The sequence below is a fragment of the Sminthopsis crassicaudata genome, chromosome X, assembly GCF_048593235.1.
Source record: "Sminthopsis crassicaudata isolate SCR6 chromosome X, ASM4859323v1, whole genome shotgun sequence".
Taxonomy (NCBI): domain Eukaryota; kingdom Metazoa; phylum Chordata; class Mammalia; order Dasyuromorphia; family Dasyuridae; genus Sminthopsis; species Sminthopsis crassicaudata.
The window spans coordinates 887,180-904,164 of NC_133623.1; the positions used below are offsets into that span (position 1 = coordinate 887,180).

Below are 16,985 nucleotides of genomic sequence, written 5' to 3' on the forward strand. Positions count from 1 at the left end.
TCATCGGGGGATATGGGAAGTATTTTATTTGGACCTTCAATATTGGGTCATTTCCTTTGTGTCTAGTCAAGGCACTATGTGCTGTGGGTGTCTAGCACCTTGTCCTTAGGTGGTACCCTTGATTTGATCCACCATTATTTTCACTAGACTGTTCTCTTCTGTAGAGTGCATGAGGTATGGCAGAGTATCAAGGCATTGATCTCCAGTTCTCATCGAGATGGGAGGTACCTGGCTGTGGGATAGCACTCTCTTTTTTTGGCTCTGTTTCAGAGTGAGATCCGTGCCATCTCGGTGAACCAGTGGGGTTCCCAGTTGGGTCTGAGTGTCCTAAGCAAGCTGAGCCAGCTCTACTGTTCTCTTGTGTGGGAAAGCACAGTTCTACTCTCATTGTGTACCCCAAACAGGTAAGGGAATACAAATGTGAAAAAGAATTCCCTGAGCCTCTTCTGGTCAGATAGGCAACTAGGTTGCACGATACATGGTTTGGGATTTCAAGTCAAAAGATCTCCGTTCAAATCCTGCCTCCGACACTTTGAACCACATTATCCTAGTTGAGTCCTTCAGTCTGTCTTACCATAGTTTTTGAACTGTAATATGTGAGTTAAGGAATTGGTCTCCAAAGGTCCCTTGCAGCTCTAAATCTCTGATCCCAGGAGCAGAATCCAGACTGGTTCTTGTCTTTGGGCCTTCCTTGCCATCTTTTTGTCCTAAATGGGCTACATGAAGAATTGCTTTTGAGGTATCCGTTTGCCTCTAGGTTCTCTAATCTGGTTTCTCAGTTCATTTGAGAAACTATAGAAGAGGGTGGCTGTCCACAGCCTGGCAAGCAGGAACGCTGCCATCCATCACCTTAAGTCCTCCAGTGGCTGGTTTGTGAGTGCTCGGTGGTGCTCCCCTGGGATTGCAGCTTTTCATTTAGTATAGCAAGCTGCTTTTGATTTCTCTAAGAACGAAGCCTTTTTGCTTATCTTATCTTGTAGTCCTAGAGTCAGGTTGGTGGCCAAGAAGGTAAACCTTTGTCTCATTTCTGATGTTATTTCAGCCTCCCTTCTGGGTGTGAGTTTGGGCAGGCAGACATGCAGAAGTTGGTCCCAAAGGAGGAGAAGGCAGCCACCACAACAGCCACTCATGGAACCAAGAGAACTGGTAACTCTAAGAAGTTTGGTAACGGTACAGCTTGTAGCCCAGAATTAGAATCTGATCACAAATAGGGCAAGCGTTAGCTGTTAGTGAACCTCAGTAAAATGGTTAACTACCAGATTGTCATCATTCTCTTTTTTTTTAATCAGAGTCTCTCTGTGTTAACCAGTTCCCTTTTTAAGCAAAGTCACATATAGTACATTCCTGCTTGGTCTGACTAGTTGGCCTGTTGGCTCTCACCCCCAGAAGAAAGACTACATAACCCTAAATGTCTGTTCTGGCTCTCCTTGGCAAGAAATGTAGAGCCAAGTGCAGTGCTCCAATGTTGGGATAGCATTTTTTTTGCCAGTACCTATCGGAGTACTTTTCCTTGGGGTCTCATCAGCAGGTCCTGAGTGAGTTTTTAACCCTCTCTTGGGATCCAGTGGACTTTGGAAGATGTTTCTTTTGAGAAGTGGGTGGACAATGATCTGTGAATTTGCCAAATCCAGTTGAACCCCACTTCCACTTCCATAGGTGTCCCAACTCTGCATTAAATGACCTGCATTACTGTCTTCTTGTTCCCATGTGTACATTGGTGGATAGCAAAGTGTTGGACAGACTTGGATCAAGGCTACTTTGTCGGTGGCGCCCTTTTGTTGATGTCGTCAGTGGCCTTTTTCGTTTAGAATTCCTTTGCATCACCCCCTCCCTACTGGTGCAGAGAGTGCTGGGGTTGAGATTAACACGAGGCCCAAAGGCCCAACGAGCCACAGCAATTCCAGTCAACGCTGTTCTGTATTTCTCTGTTTCTAACTGTGCAGAAGGAGAAAACGAAGGGACAACCACCACTGTGGAAGCCTCCGCCCAGGGCTTATTGGAAGGCATTGGCCTGGATGGTGACACCTTGGCTCCCATGGAGACTGATGAGCCCAGCACCTCAGATGCCAAGGGCAAGTCTAAGATTACGCCTGCCATGGCAGCTCGGATCAAACAGATCAAACCCTTGCTTTCTGGTGAGTGACTGTGCCTTCTTCCAACGTGTGGCCCAAGCTGCACAGGAGCCTTGGGGAAATGTGGTCGGGTGTTGCTTTTTGGAGAAATTGGGCAAGTCAGGGCGCTTACGAGGCATTTTGAGTCTCCTGTGCCTTTGCCTTGATTTTCTCTCTTGAAAATGAATCGTCCTTGTCTTTGCATCACCATCATTTCTGCCATTCCCCGTCTGCAGTATTCCTTTGAAACTGAAATGCCGTTAAGCCCAACCACACACAGGCAGCGTGTGCATCCCAGGGGATCGTTCCAGCTAATCATTTTGACTTCTTTTTAGCGGAGGCTCAAGATAGAACAGAAATGGATCGCTTGCCTAGCTGAACACTTGAGTACATACATGGCACTGTGCTGAGTACTGCTGATGTAAAGAATGGCAAGGCTTGGGCTCTGGCCCGGAGAAGCTCACATACAAGCGTCCCTGCACGTAGAAAGTAATGGGATGGGTAAAGCCCTGACGAAGGGCTTTAGCAGTATGGAGGAAGGGACAAAATGGGATCTGGCAGTCTCCTGTAGAAGTTGGAACTGTAGCACAGGCCGTGAAGGAATCCAGAAGACGGCAGAGAAGGAAAAGAGATCCTTTCAAGCCAGCCAAAATCCCCACGGCCGAGAGATGGACCATCTTGCTGGTGTAGAACAGCAAGGAGGCCCGTGTCCCGGTTGTAGAAATACATGTCGGGGAGTTAGGTGTAGGGAGGCCGGAACAGTGAGAGGAGAGCCTTTTGGATTTGAAGAATTGCCTTTGTGACTGAGTAGAGGAGGACTAGGTGAGTCGGGAGGGTTAGGGCAACGGTCCAACCGGGAGATAAAGGGTTGCATTGTGAAAGTAGAGGACGAGGTATATTCAAGGCCACTGCAAAGATGAAACCTAGAACTAAGGCGGCACATTCAAGAAATTCTTTGTAGGAAGAAGCATTAAGAACTGAAGAATAGCTATGTGGGATGAGTGTGAGTGAGGAATCAAGGTTGCTTGACAACCTGGGTAACTGGGACTCTGGCAATACCCTGAAATAGTATAGTGCAAGGGAAATAATGAGCTGCTGCTTTGAATAGATTGTTTGGACTGTCCTTAGGGTGTTTCTTGAATGTCGTGTGATTTGGTCACCCTTCCCGTTAGGCAGGTCGTTTTTCTCTTCCACTGGTCCAGCAGCAGAGCATGACCACTGTGCTATGGCATGAACGAACAGCTGGCTCTGGTCCTCAAAGGCTCTGTTTCCTTCGATGCCTTCTTTCAGTTTCATCTGTATACCTGCAGTATTCCCCAGGAGGACGAAGGGAGGCCCGTTTCCCTCTTGCGTCTATGTCTTTGGGCCCTTGAGTGGTACCTGCCATCTTTTGTTGCGTTTCAGAATTGACTTGGGGGGGTTTCTTGTGTTTCAGCCTCATCGAGGTTAGGCCGAGCTCTTGCTGAGCTTTTTGGGCTTCTTGTTAAACTCTGTGTGGGATCCCCTGTTCGCCAGCGCAGGAGTCACCATGCGACAAGTACCACAACAGCTCCAACACCTGCAGCCCGCTCAACAGCTTCTGCTCTGACCAAGCTCCTCACCAAGGGCTTGTCCTGGCAGCCCCCACCATACACACCTACGCCCAGATTCAGGTGGGCCGTCATCCCCCAGGCAGCACCACTCCCTTAATGTTGAATGTTACTTTTGTCCTTACCTTCTGCAGAAGTGGGAATAAGGTTTTAAGGAGGTTTCGGTAGCAAGAATCTTGTTGGTTTCTGTTAAGCTTCAAATGTGGTCCCTGCTGCCACGAACAATGTGGAAGGTACTTCGAGGCGGCCCTTGCCTTTGGCCTAAAGGACGTGCATTCTGTGGTCTAAAGCACCGGGCCCTAAGCTGGAGCTGTTCTTTCTTTAACTTTTTCTGCCTACCCTGAAATGAAGGAATTGGGGCTTGTGTCTTTATGGCACAATTTCATTTATTGTTCTGTATATGTGCTCTCTCATCAAAGAAAGAAGCACCATTGTGCTGCTCATTGGGCCAGATTAATATGTATCTCATTTAGGACCATTTTTCTCCGTACAGGCTCACTTTTTTCATCTGTTCAGTCGGCTTCACATCCCCTATGCTGTTTGATGAAAGGAAGTACCCATACCACCTCATGCTGCAAAAATTTCTCTGCTCTGGAGGTCACAACGCTCTCTTTGAGTAAGGACAACCCTGTATACACTAAGAATCAGGCCCTTTGGCCTTTGGGCAAAGCAATTCAGGCCCAACGATCTCCTAAGGAAGTTAACTACTACAGGGGAGGATGTAAGCCCCCCCCCCCCCCCCCAAAAAAAAAAAAAAAAAAAAAAAACAACCTCCAAAAAAACCCAAAACCAGTCAACATCCTTTTCAATATCACCATGTGGTTTGTAGCGTTCTCTTTCCTGATGAAAGTAGATGGTGATTCTTGACACTATCGGTACTTTGAAGGGGAGGACTGTGAAGGGGAGTCATATTTCCCCTCTTAAATAGTGACCTTTTTATTAGGCCTGGAGTTCTTTTCCAAAGACCCCTAGAGTATAGAAGCTCATAGATCTCCAAAGAAAGGTGTTGCAGGCATAAAATACGATACTTAGGCTTCTAGAGAAAGCTGAAGAGGGCTTTTGAAATTACTGGTTCCTCCTGGACTTTGGTGTGCTTCTGGTCTCCAAATTTAGACTTGCCAAGATCTGTAATCTTAAGAAACGGGTACCCCTGAATGAATCCTGGAAAAGCAGATGCTGACCTGTTCCTCTCTCTCCCACTGGTGTTTCAACATGTTCTTTCCTTGTCTCCCCTTTTCCCCAACCTAGAACTTTCAACTGGGCTCTCTCCATGGGAGGTAAAGTTCCAGTTTCTGAGGGCCTTGAACACCCTGACCTGCCAGATGGCACAGGTGAATTCTTAGATGCCTGGCTGATGTTGGTGGAGAAGATGGTGAACCCAACCACTGTCCTGGAGTCCCCCCACTCTCTGCCGGCCAAGCTTCCCGGGGGCCAGACTCAGCCCCAGTTCAGTGCCCTACGATTTCTTGTTGTGACTCAGAAGGTGAGTGACTTGCTCCAGAAGGATTGCACGACCAGGTCTGCTCTCTCTCCTTGGGCTTCAGATGGTAGACTCGTCATTGGGACCTGTATGTCATTCTGAACCCAGATTGGCTTGAATCACTGCTGCCTTTCCACTAGCACAAACTTGGCTACTTTCAGTGTTTGAGGGATTCTACTTAGTTCCATTGGATTAATTTGGCATGGGGGACTGAATGTAATTAAGCAATTATAAGAGCTCCCCTTGGGTGGATGTTTCCAAGCCTATTCTCCAAGCCCTTTTGCTCCAGAGGTGCCTGGGTGCTTTGAGCCATCCTGACTTGACCTTCTCCTGACCCTGGTAGGCCGCCTTCACCTGCATCAAGAACCTATGGAATCGGAAGCCCCTGAAAGTGTACGGCGGGCGCATGGCCGAATCAATGTTGGCCATTCTGTGCCACATTCTACGTGGCGAACCTGTCATCCGAGAGCGACTGAGCAAGGACAAGGAGGGAGCTCGAGGAGAAGAAGAATCGGGACAAGAAGAAAGTGGTTCCCGCCGAGACCCGCAGGTCAACCAGCAGCAGCTCCAGCAGGTAGCCTGGGCTCCCTTGGGCGTCGGTGGCAGGGAGCCCTGTCTGGGGGTAGACTCCCCTTGAGACCGGAGACTGTTTTAGGCCAAGAAGTACATTTCAGTGATAGTGTTTGCTTCATAATCACACTGCAGGGTGTTCTTGGGCTTCATGCCTGGTAACACTTTAAGACCATTGAGACTTAAGACACCTTTTCTGTATTGGTTTTCTTCAGAGTGGCCCAAGCTTGGTGCATATTCATGGGAAAGAGACATTGGTCAAATGGAGTGGAAACTGACAGGGTGACAGCCTTGGGCAACAAAATGAGGCCTAAAGTTTAACTGCAGGCTGGCCAGTTGCAATAAAGATTGCTCTTCAGAATTGTCGCTGCCAACCCCTAGTTCTCAAAAGGAGAGAGGGAATATCGTGTTTTCCTTAAAAGCCTGGGATTCCCCCTCGGCTCCTTGCCGGGTTTTTTTGGTAGCTGACAGGTGTGGGTCTTCTAGTAACAGTATAAAACTTTGGCACTCCCGCCTTGGTCACGTCAGGTTCACCTGCCAGAGTAGTTCCAAGGCTCAAGCAGAAAGGTCTGATAAGTCCCTCACATTTGGCTAGTAGCATAACCTGTTGAGATATGCCTTCAAAGAGCTGGGCCTCCTCCCCTGAGAATGTTTGGAGCAAGTGTCCTGAGCAGCAGTGGCACCTTGGGCCCTTGTGGTTCCGGGGTGAGCCATTGTCCACTCCATGAGGCTTCAAGAGACTTTCTCCTTCTAGCTGATGGACATGGGCTTCACAAGAGAGCATGCCATGGAGGCCTTGTTGAACACTAGCACCATGGAACAAGCTACCGAGTATCTCCTGACCCACCCTCCTCCTCTCATGGGAGGAGTCGTCCGGGTAAGTTGCGGCTTGGAACCTCAGCCTGCTTTCTCCCAGTTGATCTTTTTTTCCACTAGTCAATCTAACCAAATCTTCAATTTGGAAGTTTCTCACCTTTTCCTAGATCATCACAAGGAGGCCCTAGGTCCATGTGCTCTGTGCTGAGGGCCCAGTGATCATTTGGTTTGGCATCGTAAGACTAGCAGGCTGGACATTTCCTGGATTTCCTGCCACGGGCCTTTTTGTCAGGGACACGCAGTGGGCCCTTGATCCTTGGGTCTATAAGAATTGAATCCTAGCTTACCGCCATGGCAGTTGAAGCGTTCCATCACACCCCTCGCTGCCTTTCATTCTTATTTTGCCACTATAGTCCCCACGCTTGCTTTCTAGAAATTAACCCAGCTCTCTACCAGCACTTTGTGATAACAGATTTTTCTGAAAGGTCCTCTTAATACAGTCTTGGGGGGGGGGGGGTTGGCCATGTTCCTTCCTGAAGCTACCAATCAACTATCACCCAAACATATATACTGCATTATTTCTTTTCTCCCCAATATATCCTCTCAGGGAACCTTCCCAACTAGCAGGTGCAAGTTAAAAAGAAAAAAAAGCCGAGAACGAATTGGATAAAAGTAACATGTTGGAAGAGTGTGAAAATCTGCTTTTTTATGTGCTAGGTGACCTTAGGGGGTCGGCCCAGAGGCATTTCCTGCCTCAGTAGGGGGTCTCCGCGTGACTCTAGGGAGCTAGGCTAGATCTTCGCACATTAACATTGTCCACTTTGAGAGGGTTTTGTGTAGTCACTGACAGATGGATCCTGGTGTCTCTTGGTCTCCTGGCTCGGCATCGCAGGTCACACAGCTTACCACGTTTGTCTCCCGCTGCTTTAGGATCTCAGCATGTCAGAAGAGGATCAGATGATGAGAGCCATTGCCATGTCTTTGGGACAGGACATCCCCATGGATCAGAGAGCAGAGTCCCCAGAGGTAAGAAGTCATGTGTGCCTATGGGAAGCCCACCTGCGAGACAGGAGCATTGCCCACTCTGGTTTTCGGTCTCACTCTGATGGGGCTCCGGGTTGCCCCTAGGCCTGCTCTTCCAGAACCTCCCTGAGAAACCACCGTCAGAATTGCACACCGAGAGAAGCCACACACTTGTGGGCCCTTTGCTCTCTAATCCCCTGACGTATCTGCACTTTTCCCACCTCCCAGGAAGCTGCTTGCAGGAAGGAGGAAGAAGAGCGGAAAGCACGGGAAAAGCAAGAAGAGGAAGAGGCTAAGTGCCTGGAGAAGTTCCAGGATGCCGAGCCCCTGGAGCAGGAGGAACTTCATGGTTTCACTGACACCATGTTACCAGGGTGCTTTCATCTCTTGGATGAGCTGCCAGACACTGTGTACCGTGTGTGCGACTTGATCATGACCGCCATTAAGCGCAATGGGGCCGATTATCGGGACATGATTCTGAAGCAGGTGGTCAATCAGGTGAGCGTTCCTCGGGTCTAAAGTCTATTATTAATCGTGCACAATTAATGCATTCACCAGAAAGGAAACTCTTAGCTCATCTTTCCCCATCTGCTTGAAGACTTCATTCGCCTTGGGGAGAGTTACTATTGGCGAGTTTATCATTTGAGGAACTTACATGCCTCACTTCCAGATCACCTCATTTCCTCCCTCTCCTTTTCTGATTTTGTTTTACTCAAATGAAAGACATTCTATAGGTAATGAATTTCAGACCAGTGCTCTAGGCTGTTTGAGGTCCTTTTAGATCCCAACTCTGTCGTCCACCATCTTCATTATTTCTCCCCACTTCTTATCACCTGATAACCTGAGAGACAGACCCCAGGCAGGCCTTTCCAGAAGTCATGGATACACAGAAACATTCGTAGCGCCCTGTCTCACGCGCTAGTTGAGTGGCCTTGTCCAAAGAAGGGACGGGCTTAGTTGAGCCCGCTGTTGAGAGAGGCTTTTGGACTTTCTGAAATCACTAGCCCTCTTTCTCGACCATCTCCTCGAATTCAGCATTTGCCCACGAATCCAAAATCAGGCTTCCCGGCCCCAGTTTGCCGGCACCCTCGTCCCTCTTGAAAAGCCTCACTCGTTCGCCGGTCTCGCGGGCACGCTCCCATTTCCCGTGATCTTTCTGATAGCCCTCCATGGTGCTCTGAAGTCCCACCTGCCGGTTCTCTCAAGCTCCAAGGGAGGCGGGAGGCTGTCCACCCCTTTTGGACCTGGTGACCTGAATTCACTCCGGGAAACCTGGTCCTCTCCCTCCCTGCCTATCATCTGAGCCGCATTTCTCTTGGGGCTCGTCAAGGCTAAAGGTCTGTCATCGTCCTTGACAGAAGCCAGAGGCGGTTCCGGCCACCCTTTCCTATCTCTGGTGCCTGGGAATCATGGTCACGTCCCTACAAGCAGCAGTCACATCCCTTTTTCCATTCTTGCCTTTCCCTTGAGACATTGGCCCACAAACCATCAGCTTTTTGTTGGCCTTGGCTTCCCTGGGCCGTCATCAACTCATTGTGAACCTGAACATCCTGGTCACTCTGTAGACACCCACATTTATACATAGCTACATACCTCCATTTAGAGGGCACGCGCTACTAACCATGATACCCCATTCCACGTGTGGAACGGGCTGATTTCAGTAGTTAGTGCGAGGCCCTCCTTCTATTGGGCTCCCTTCAAGTGCTGGTGACTGATCTGGGCCACATGATAGAAAGGAACAGAACTTGCATGCCTGGAGCCACCCATCTTAAGCCCCCATTACCCAACCGTCTCCTCTTTTGACCTTTCCATAGAGTAGCCACGTATATGAAATTCAGTGAACATCTGTGTGATGTTTTTGTTCCATTTAGGTCTGGGAAGCTGCTGATGTTTTGATCAAAGCAGCTCTCCCCCTGACAACCAGTGACACAAAAACAGTTACTGAATGGATCAATCAGATGATCACCCTTCCTCAGGCCTCAAACTTGGCCACTAGGATTTTGTTGTTGACGTTGCTATTTGAGGTAAGTTGCTGTGCTGCACGTGAGACCTGAGGTTCACCAAACTAGGGATTTCTCAGGACCTCGGGCATCGAGCTAGCTGAAGTCCGTCATGTTCCCTTCTTTCTGCCTCCGATTTCACGAGGTAGCCAGTCATTTTTTTTCTTTTGCCACCTCAGGAATTGAAACTCCCATGTGCTCGGGTGGTTGAAACCAGTGGCATCCTCAATGTCCTCATCAAACTTCTGGAAGTGGTCCAACCATGCCTTCTGGCTGCCAAGGAGCAGAAGGAGATCCACACCCCAAAGTAAGTCCCCGGTCCATTGGTCATGGCCTCCTTTATCAAGAAGGGAGCACTTGCTTGGGTCCACCGCAGGCCCTTGAGCCTATACCATGTGAAGAGCTGAGTTTCGGCAATCGTTCAGTTGCGGATGAGGGGTCTCCCGAGGATGGTGGCCTTCCGGGATTCCTTTAGGGCCTTTGCTGCCTCTCCTTGCAGATGGATCACTCCAGTGCTGCTTCTGATTGACTTCTATGAGAAGACATCCATCTCCTCCAAGAGGAGAGCCCAGATGAACAAGGTAGGCAGAAGTGGGCATGGTAGTAGTCCTGGACAGAGTCCAGTGTGGGTGTTTGGGGCCATTGGTCATCCTTTCCATAGTGTTGAGGAGCTAGGGCAAAGTCATTGTTTGGTGACCTTGGTCACGTTTCTCTTCGGCCTAGAGAGAGCCTAAGGTGCAAATTGGGTGGCTTCTTAAGCCGAGGTTCCACTGGTGTTTTCTGAGGTAGATGTTGTCATTAACCGAGTTCCTCCTGAATAATAGTCTTTTTGAACAGAAATATTGGTTGGTTGTAGCTATCGCTTCTCCGTTATTAGAAGGGGCTGGTCTTCCTAAGGAAACCTTTTTTGCCACATGTGACTTGGGGAGACCTACCTCCATCAGATGGTAAGCGACACACTCTTTTCCACGCTAGTACCTCCACCTTAGCAATAACAATTGGCGTTGGTTTGATGACCGATCCGGACGCTGGTGCAGCTACAGTGCGAGCAACAACAGCACCATTGATGCTGCTTGGAGATCTGGCGAGACGAGTGTCCGCTTCACAGCAGGGAGGCGGCGGTATACGGTACAGTTCACCACGATGGTGCAGGTGAGTGTGGATACCTTTTTATCTTACCCACTCCCCCATCCCACCATGGCCCTGCAGAAATCAGACATACCTACCTGTTGTTAGACACAGAGTTGATGTTGGTGGTGCCGGGTGGGGGGGGGGGGGGATTGGACAGGATTTATCCCAAATAATGACCGAAACTAAGTCACGTAGGGTGATATGTGAGTCAGCAAGCCCAGTTCAGAACAGAGTTGCAGTCATCCAAAGAAAAACCAGAGGCACATTCTGATTTGACCCAGGAGTGGTCTTTGTTCTTCTTATATTTGACTCATTGGGGGTGCTGTCAGTATCCTGAGTGTGTGTACATGTTAATGGTGAGAAGTCTGTCTTGGCATCGATTGCTGCCGGCAAACCCGTGGGAGAACTTGGGCTCAGCCTGAGACCGGAGAAGTAGGGCCCGGCCCAAGCACGGCAGAATTAACGCTCAGTCCGTCCAGCTCTTGATTTTTGGCTGGACTCGCACAGAACCACCAAAATTTGGGGGTTTCGTACGCTTTACCTTCCTCCTTAAATGTCCAGGTCAATGAGGAAACTGGGAACCGGCGCCCTGTGATGCTGAGCCTCCTGCGAGCACCGCGGGTTAATAAAATCCCCAAAGAGAGCCATGAGCCGGAGCTGGACAAGACCCTGGATGAAGCCAAAGAAGTTGAGTCCAAGCCAGCAGAGGAAGAGAAGACCTCCAGTGGTATGAGCCTTTGGCATCCTCCCTGCGTTTGGGAAGTTGGAGTTCCTGGTTTGGCTGGGCCCATTTTGTTAACTGGATCTTTATTTCCCACCTGGTGAAAGCTTAGGCCTTTGCTCCAAGGAGTTGGAGCCATCTCAAGAATCTTTGCTATTCTCCTGTCCCCCTTTCATAGAATGCCCCTTGGCTCCTGAGAGTCCTGCCCTGGAGAAGGAAGCTGTAGTTCAGAAGGAGGCTGTTGTTCAGAAGGAGGTTGTTGTTCAGAAGGAGGCCCAGCTGGGAGAGATCCTGATCCAGGGGCTCACGGGGGAGATGGTGACGGTCCTGATCAGGGCCTGTGTGAGCATGTTGGGTGTCCCTGTGGACCCGGACACGCTGCATGCCACCTTGCGCCTCTGTCTCCGACTCACCCGGGACCATAAGTATGCCCTGATGTTCGCTGAGCTGAAAAGCACCCGCATGATCCTCAACTTGACCCAGAGCTCGGGCTTCAATGGATTTACCCCCCTGGTTACCCTGCTCTTGAGGCACATCATTGAGGATCCGTGTACCCTGCAGCACACCATGGAAAAGGTGCGTGGCCAGTGCTCTCTCCAGAACCCTTGGTCTCTTGTGTGTGGATCGCCAAGTATCCCATCTGCTGCTTTTCCCTGCCAGTGCCGCTTGATGTTTCTAGACCCTGTTAAGAGTGTAAGCTCTTAAATGACAATCTCATGCCTGGGCTCAAGGCTCAACTCTTCCAGGGACTCCTTGCCCAGCCCATCGGGGAGATGTTCACTCCCTCCTCACCTTATCTGAAAGGGCAAGAATTGAATGGCAACTAAGTTTAAGCCCATAAGGCCAAGGCTAGCCTAATACTGAGCAGCGTAGGAGCTCTCTCGAGGTCACGTTGGGCTTTGTCTCATTTGAGCACGTGAATGCTTTTTGAGCTCTTCCTATGGACTGTCCCAAAGACGATCTGGGGGACCCTCGGAGTGGGCCTAGATCTAGTTTTCCAGAGCTCCTTTTGACACAGTGCATCATCCTGTAGGTTGTGCGGTCTGCGGCCACAAGTGGAGCCGGAAGCACCACGTCTGGGGTGGTCTCTGGCAGCCTGGGCTCTCGGGAGATCAACTACATCCTCCGCGTCCTCGGGCCAGCTGCGTGCCGTAATCCAAACATCTTTACCGAGGTGACAAACGGCTGTATCCGGATCGCTCTTCCAGCCCCTCGAGGCTCAGGGACCGGTGAGTGTCGCGACCCTATGGGCGTTGCTTTAAGGACTTCTTAAGTTGAGCTCATCCTCATTTCCTGTGTTTCCTGTCAGATATAAAAGGTGCTGAGTATTTGGGATTTCATAGTGAGGCTGCAGCTCTTGCTAATTTCTTTGGGGCAGAGGTTAGCACCATTGCTGACCAGGAAATCTTCACTTTTGTGTCCCCCCTTTGGCCTAGCATCAGATGATGAATTTGAGAATTTGAGAGTCAAAGGTCCTAATGCTGTACAGTTGGTGAAGACGACCCCAGTGAAGCCCTCTCCTCTGCCTCTCATTCCGGATACCATCAAGGAGGTGATTTATGACATGCTTAATGCCCTGGCGGCCTACCATGCTCCAGAGGAAGGTATGTGGCTCAGCGAACTGGAGCGGATTGCGTGTGACCGAGAAAGGCCCTCTGCGTACGGGGCTTCTGATCTGGGGACCTTGGGGCGCTAGAAGGATGCGTATTAGATCGTCTCAGACATAGGCTTTCTGCAGCACCGTTAACTATCTAGCCCCTAGTTAGGCAGCCCTGCTCAATTTCTGGCTTGTGAAGTTAACTTTCAGGCGTAACATGTTGAGTGAGAGCCGTCATGGAGGAGATCCTAAAGTTGAATGATTGGGTGTGTTCGATTATAGTTTTGTACTCTGCTCCTCATGCCGTTGTCCTGCATCAGTTGTCCCGAAGGAGCACCCAAATGGACCTAAGTACATTGTCCACTGGCCCCAAAGCATCCTGATATAAAGTTGTGCGTTTCTTTATTTGTTTTTTAGCAGAGAAATCGGACCCCAAACCTGGGGTGACAACTCAGGAGGTTAGCCAGATCTTGCAAGACATGGGCGACGAAGTATACCAGCAGTATCGAACGCTCACACGCCAGGGCAGCGACTTTGATGCTCAGTCCGGCTTCGCCATTAATGTAAGTCAGCTGATTTCAGGTAGCCTGAATGGGCCTTCTCCCCTGAGGAGGGTGAGCCTAATTGGAGCTCAGCTCTCAGACCGTAGTTGTCATTTGGCCCCAGGAAATACAAAGAGCCATTCCCTGATACTTTCTTTCCTTCCCCCCCCCCTGTGATCTAGTATCATTTAGTGTTATCTGTGCTTGTATAGCGGCCTCTATTTGGCAGATCCGGGCACCGAGGCACCCGACGTAAAGTGCGTGACTACAGGATGCCACTCCTCCTAAAGTCTCTCAAGCCCAAGCCCTGTATTCTCTCCACAAGTTGCAGGGCGAGGGGGGGGGGGGGGTAGACAGGATAGGTGCTGTGTGTGAAGGATTGACAGCTCCTTTCACATCTGGAGCAGACAGCTTCTCCAGGCATTCATGGGAGAAACACGAGGTTGCTTCCCCTTTCTAGAAGAGTTCGGTCACTGGCACCCCAGGAATGCAGTATCAGAATCACAACTTTGCATTCTTCCTTTTTCCTCCGTCCACAGGCTCAAGTCTTTGCCACTGACAGTGCTTCCACTGAGACAACTCAGTCGGGGACCCCACAAGGAGGAGGTAACAACCCAGCGGTTTTGACATCTTTGGCCACCCCACCCCAGCGCCTTAGCCTGGTGGTGGCTGTGGAAGCGTGTATAGAGATAGTGGGCCTTCCGGGCCAGATCTCCTCAGTGAAGCTTGCTTCCAGGCAGAGCTCCCGTTACTCTTTCTCTAGAATAAAAGTGACTTTCTGAAGCTCCTGAATAATTGCCTTACCTAGTCCAAACCCAGGGTTTTGAGAGTGGCATCCACATGGCTCCCTGGGAAGCTAGACGTGATAGGACTCACTGTAGGGCCAGAGGCAGTAACACTTAGCGGGTACGTCATTGTTTCAGTAACTGCTCAGGCCTCGAGCTTCACGTCACGCGCATTGACGGTCCCCGGTGGCGTTGGGTGTACAGAGGGCAAGGCCGGAAATGGTGATTTGGCCCCCTCTGTCTGTCTTAGCAGCTTCTACTCCAGAAGAATCTCGGGAAGGGAAGAAAGACAAGGAAGGGGAAAAAGTCTCTGAAGAAAGCAAACAGAAAGCCAAAGGCAGCAAGCCTTTAATGCCAACCTCCACCATCCTTAGGCTGCTGGCTGAGTTGGTGCGGTCCTATGTTGGTATCGCCACTCTGATTGCCAACTACAACTATGCTGTGGGCCAGTCGGAGCTTATCAAAGAGGTATTTCCTGTCTCGATGGCATCAATTGTCAATTTGGGGGGGGGGCCACCGGGTGCAGGGGCAGGGGGGGAGACATTAAGATGGATAGAATGAACTAGGAATTTCATGCCACTCAAGGACTCGGTCTCTCAGTGTGTGGTGCCAGTCCACTTTTGAACTCCCTGATACTGAATTCTCAGTGTTTTTCTTTTTTGAAGGTTTGCCTCAAAAATCAGAGCACAGGAAATGAGATGTGTCTTCGTGCTAGGAGATTGGAGGCCAGGGCTCTTGTGGTACTTAGTCCATGAGTCTGGGTCTATTTCTCTATCTTAGCAATCAGGAGATGGCCCTGCAGCATGCTTTCTCAGTTGTTTTCTGGTATTGTGCTCTGAAACCGGAAGCCATAACCATTAGGCCAAGGTTTCCCCAGCCCAGTCATAGCTTGGCTATGTCCAGGTCAGGGACCGAGGACTGAGCCCGGTTGCTTGGAATAGTTCAGGAGCAAGGAAGTATTTAGGTGGATCATGTTAAATACCTCCAATAGAGAGAGAGTATGATCCTGCTTTGAGCCCCATCTTTTGTTGTGTGGGTTATGGCAGGATATTGTAGCGGAAAGAGCTCCAGGCTGGTTAGCCAAGTGCCCTCCCTGGCTTCCTTTCCCTATGATTAATGTGATTCGTCTGAGGGAGTACCGTCAAGCTCTCCAAAAGTCCCCTGTCCAGCAGCGGGTGCCCACTTTGTAGAAGGTTTGGGGGATACTAGTATTGGATGTCTTTTTCTTTGGCGATGAGATCGAGGGAGTCGTTGCCAGAAGGCCTTGAGATGAGAGCTCGCGGCTTATAATTTTAGGACTGCAGCGTGCTGGCATTCGTCCTGGACCACCTTCTCCCACATACCCAGAATGCCGAGGACAAAGATACTCCAGCACTAGCCCGCCTCTTTCTTGCCAGTCTGGCTGCAGCGGGCAGTGGCACAGATGCCCAGGTGGCTCTGGTGAATGAAGTCAAGGCCGCCCTTAGCCGAGCATTGGCAATGGCTGAGAGCACAGAGAAACATGCCAGGTAAATGATCAAGGCTCCCAGATACCCTGTCTAGCCCTTGAATAGGTAAGTATTCATTAAATACTTACTTTGTGCCAGGCACTTGCTTGTCTGTATCCCCAGCACTGTGGACGGCCCGTTCCCTCGAAGAGCTTATTATAATCTAACCGGGAAGACGGCAGACATCACGCATATGTATACGAGCAAGCTCTGGATAGGAGAAAGAGGAGGTAGAAAAGAGGGCAGGAGTGGGGAAGGGCTTCCCGTAAAAGATTGCATTTGAAGCCAGAGAGGTGAGCTGAGGAGGGAGAACGAGACGGCGAGAGACGATGTCCAGATAGAGGCTCTTGTTTGGGGAACAGCCAGTGGACCGCTGCCACTGGATCAGAGGGGGGCTTCTCGGGTAGGAGGGGACAGGCGAGGGACTTGAGGCACCGAATGGCATTTTATATCGGATCCTGAAGGCAATGAAGACGCATTGGAGTTTCTCCTGGAGTGACGTGGCAGTTGAGTTGAGAATGGACTAGAAGGGTCTAAGGGGAAGGATCTGAGACAGGCAGGGCCACCGGTAGGGTATTGGAATAGTCCAGGTGTGAGGACGTGAGGAGGACGACAGGCAGCTTGTTGGATGGATCCTGCACGGGACGCACGGCTAGGCCTCGGACCGTATTGCGGAGAGCGGGTGAAGAGGAGGGAGTCCGGGAGTGCGAGCAGGGTTGCACTTTAGGGGAAGAGATTGAGTTCTGTTTTGGACATGACTAGGTGTCCATGGGGCAGTGGAAGTCCCCAGAGGTTAGCTAGACAGCTGGAGTTGGGAATCCTCAGCATAGAAAGAGATGATTGTTAGTCCTGGGGAGTAAGTCCAGAGGGCCCAGGACACAGGCCCGGGGGATGCCGGCCAGTTAGATGGTGTGATCTGGAGGAGGGAATGGAGAGAGTGCTCAGAGAGGAAGGACGAGAACCAGGGCCGAGATTGTCCTGCGAATGGAGAGACCGAGAGTATTGAGGAAAAGAGGATGATGGACAGGGTCCAAGAGGACGGGGAGAATCGCCCCTGGATTTCCTGACTGAGAGAGAATTGATAACTTTGGAGTTGTTTTTGCGGAATGATGAGGTCGGAAGCCCCGTAGTGC

At 50.3% G+C, this 16,985-nt stretch overlaps 1 protein-coding gene across 16 annotated transcripts in view; it reads left to right on the plus strand.

The window, feature by feature from the left end:
* HUWE1 (HECT, UBA and WWE domain containing E3 ubiquitin protein ligase 1) overlaps positions 1-16,985 on the plus strand; it is a 96,923-nt gene that overhangs the window by 54,595 nt on the left and 25,343 nt on the right. For 10 of the 16 annotated variants that reach the window (XM_074277810.1, XM_074277816.1, XM_074277820.1 and 7 more), the window contains 22 exons: positions 271-404; positions 1,043-1,146; positions 1,944-2,135; positions 3,547-3,763; positions 4,194-4,316; positions 4,949-5,183; positions 5,524-5,754; positions 6,505-6,627; positions 7,497-7,592; positions 7,818-8,087; positions 9,461-9,613; positions 9,769-9,896; positions 10,089-10,170; positions 10,565-10,741; positions 11,282-11,447; positions 11,620-12,017; positions 12,475-12,670; positions 12,878-13,045; positions 13,456-13,601; positions 14,120-14,186; positions 14,616-14,833; positions 15,662-15,873. In XM_074277810.1, the coding sequence (XP_074133911.1) occupies positions 271-404; positions 1,043-1,146; positions 1,944-2,135; positions 3,547-3,763; positions 4,194-4,316; positions 4,949-5,183; positions 5,524-5,754; positions 6,505-6,627; positions 7,497-7,592; positions 7,818-8,087; positions 9,461-9,613; positions 9,769-9,896; positions 10,089-10,170; positions 10,565-10,741; positions 11,282-11,447; positions 11,620-12,017; positions 12,475-12,670; positions 12,878-13,045; positions 13,456-13,601; positions 14,120-14,186; positions 14,616-14,833; positions 15,662-15,873 (3,836 nt within the window). The remainder of the gene's footprint in view (positions 1-270; positions 405-1,042; positions 1,147-1,943; positions 2,136-3,546; positions 3,764-4,193; positions 4,317-4,948; positions 5,184-5,523; positions 5,755-6,504; positions 6,628-7,496; positions 7,593-7,817; positions 8,088-9,460; positions 9,614-9,768; positions 9,897-10,088; positions 10,171-10,564; positions 10,742-11,281; positions 11,448-11,619; positions 12,018-12,474; positions 12,671-12,877; positions 13,046-13,455; positions 13,602-14,119; positions 14,187-14,615; positions 14,834-15,661; positions 15,874-16,985) is intronic. The other 6 variants (XM_074277821.1, XM_074277825.1, XM_074277813.1 and 3 more) reach the window with 2 other exon arrangements.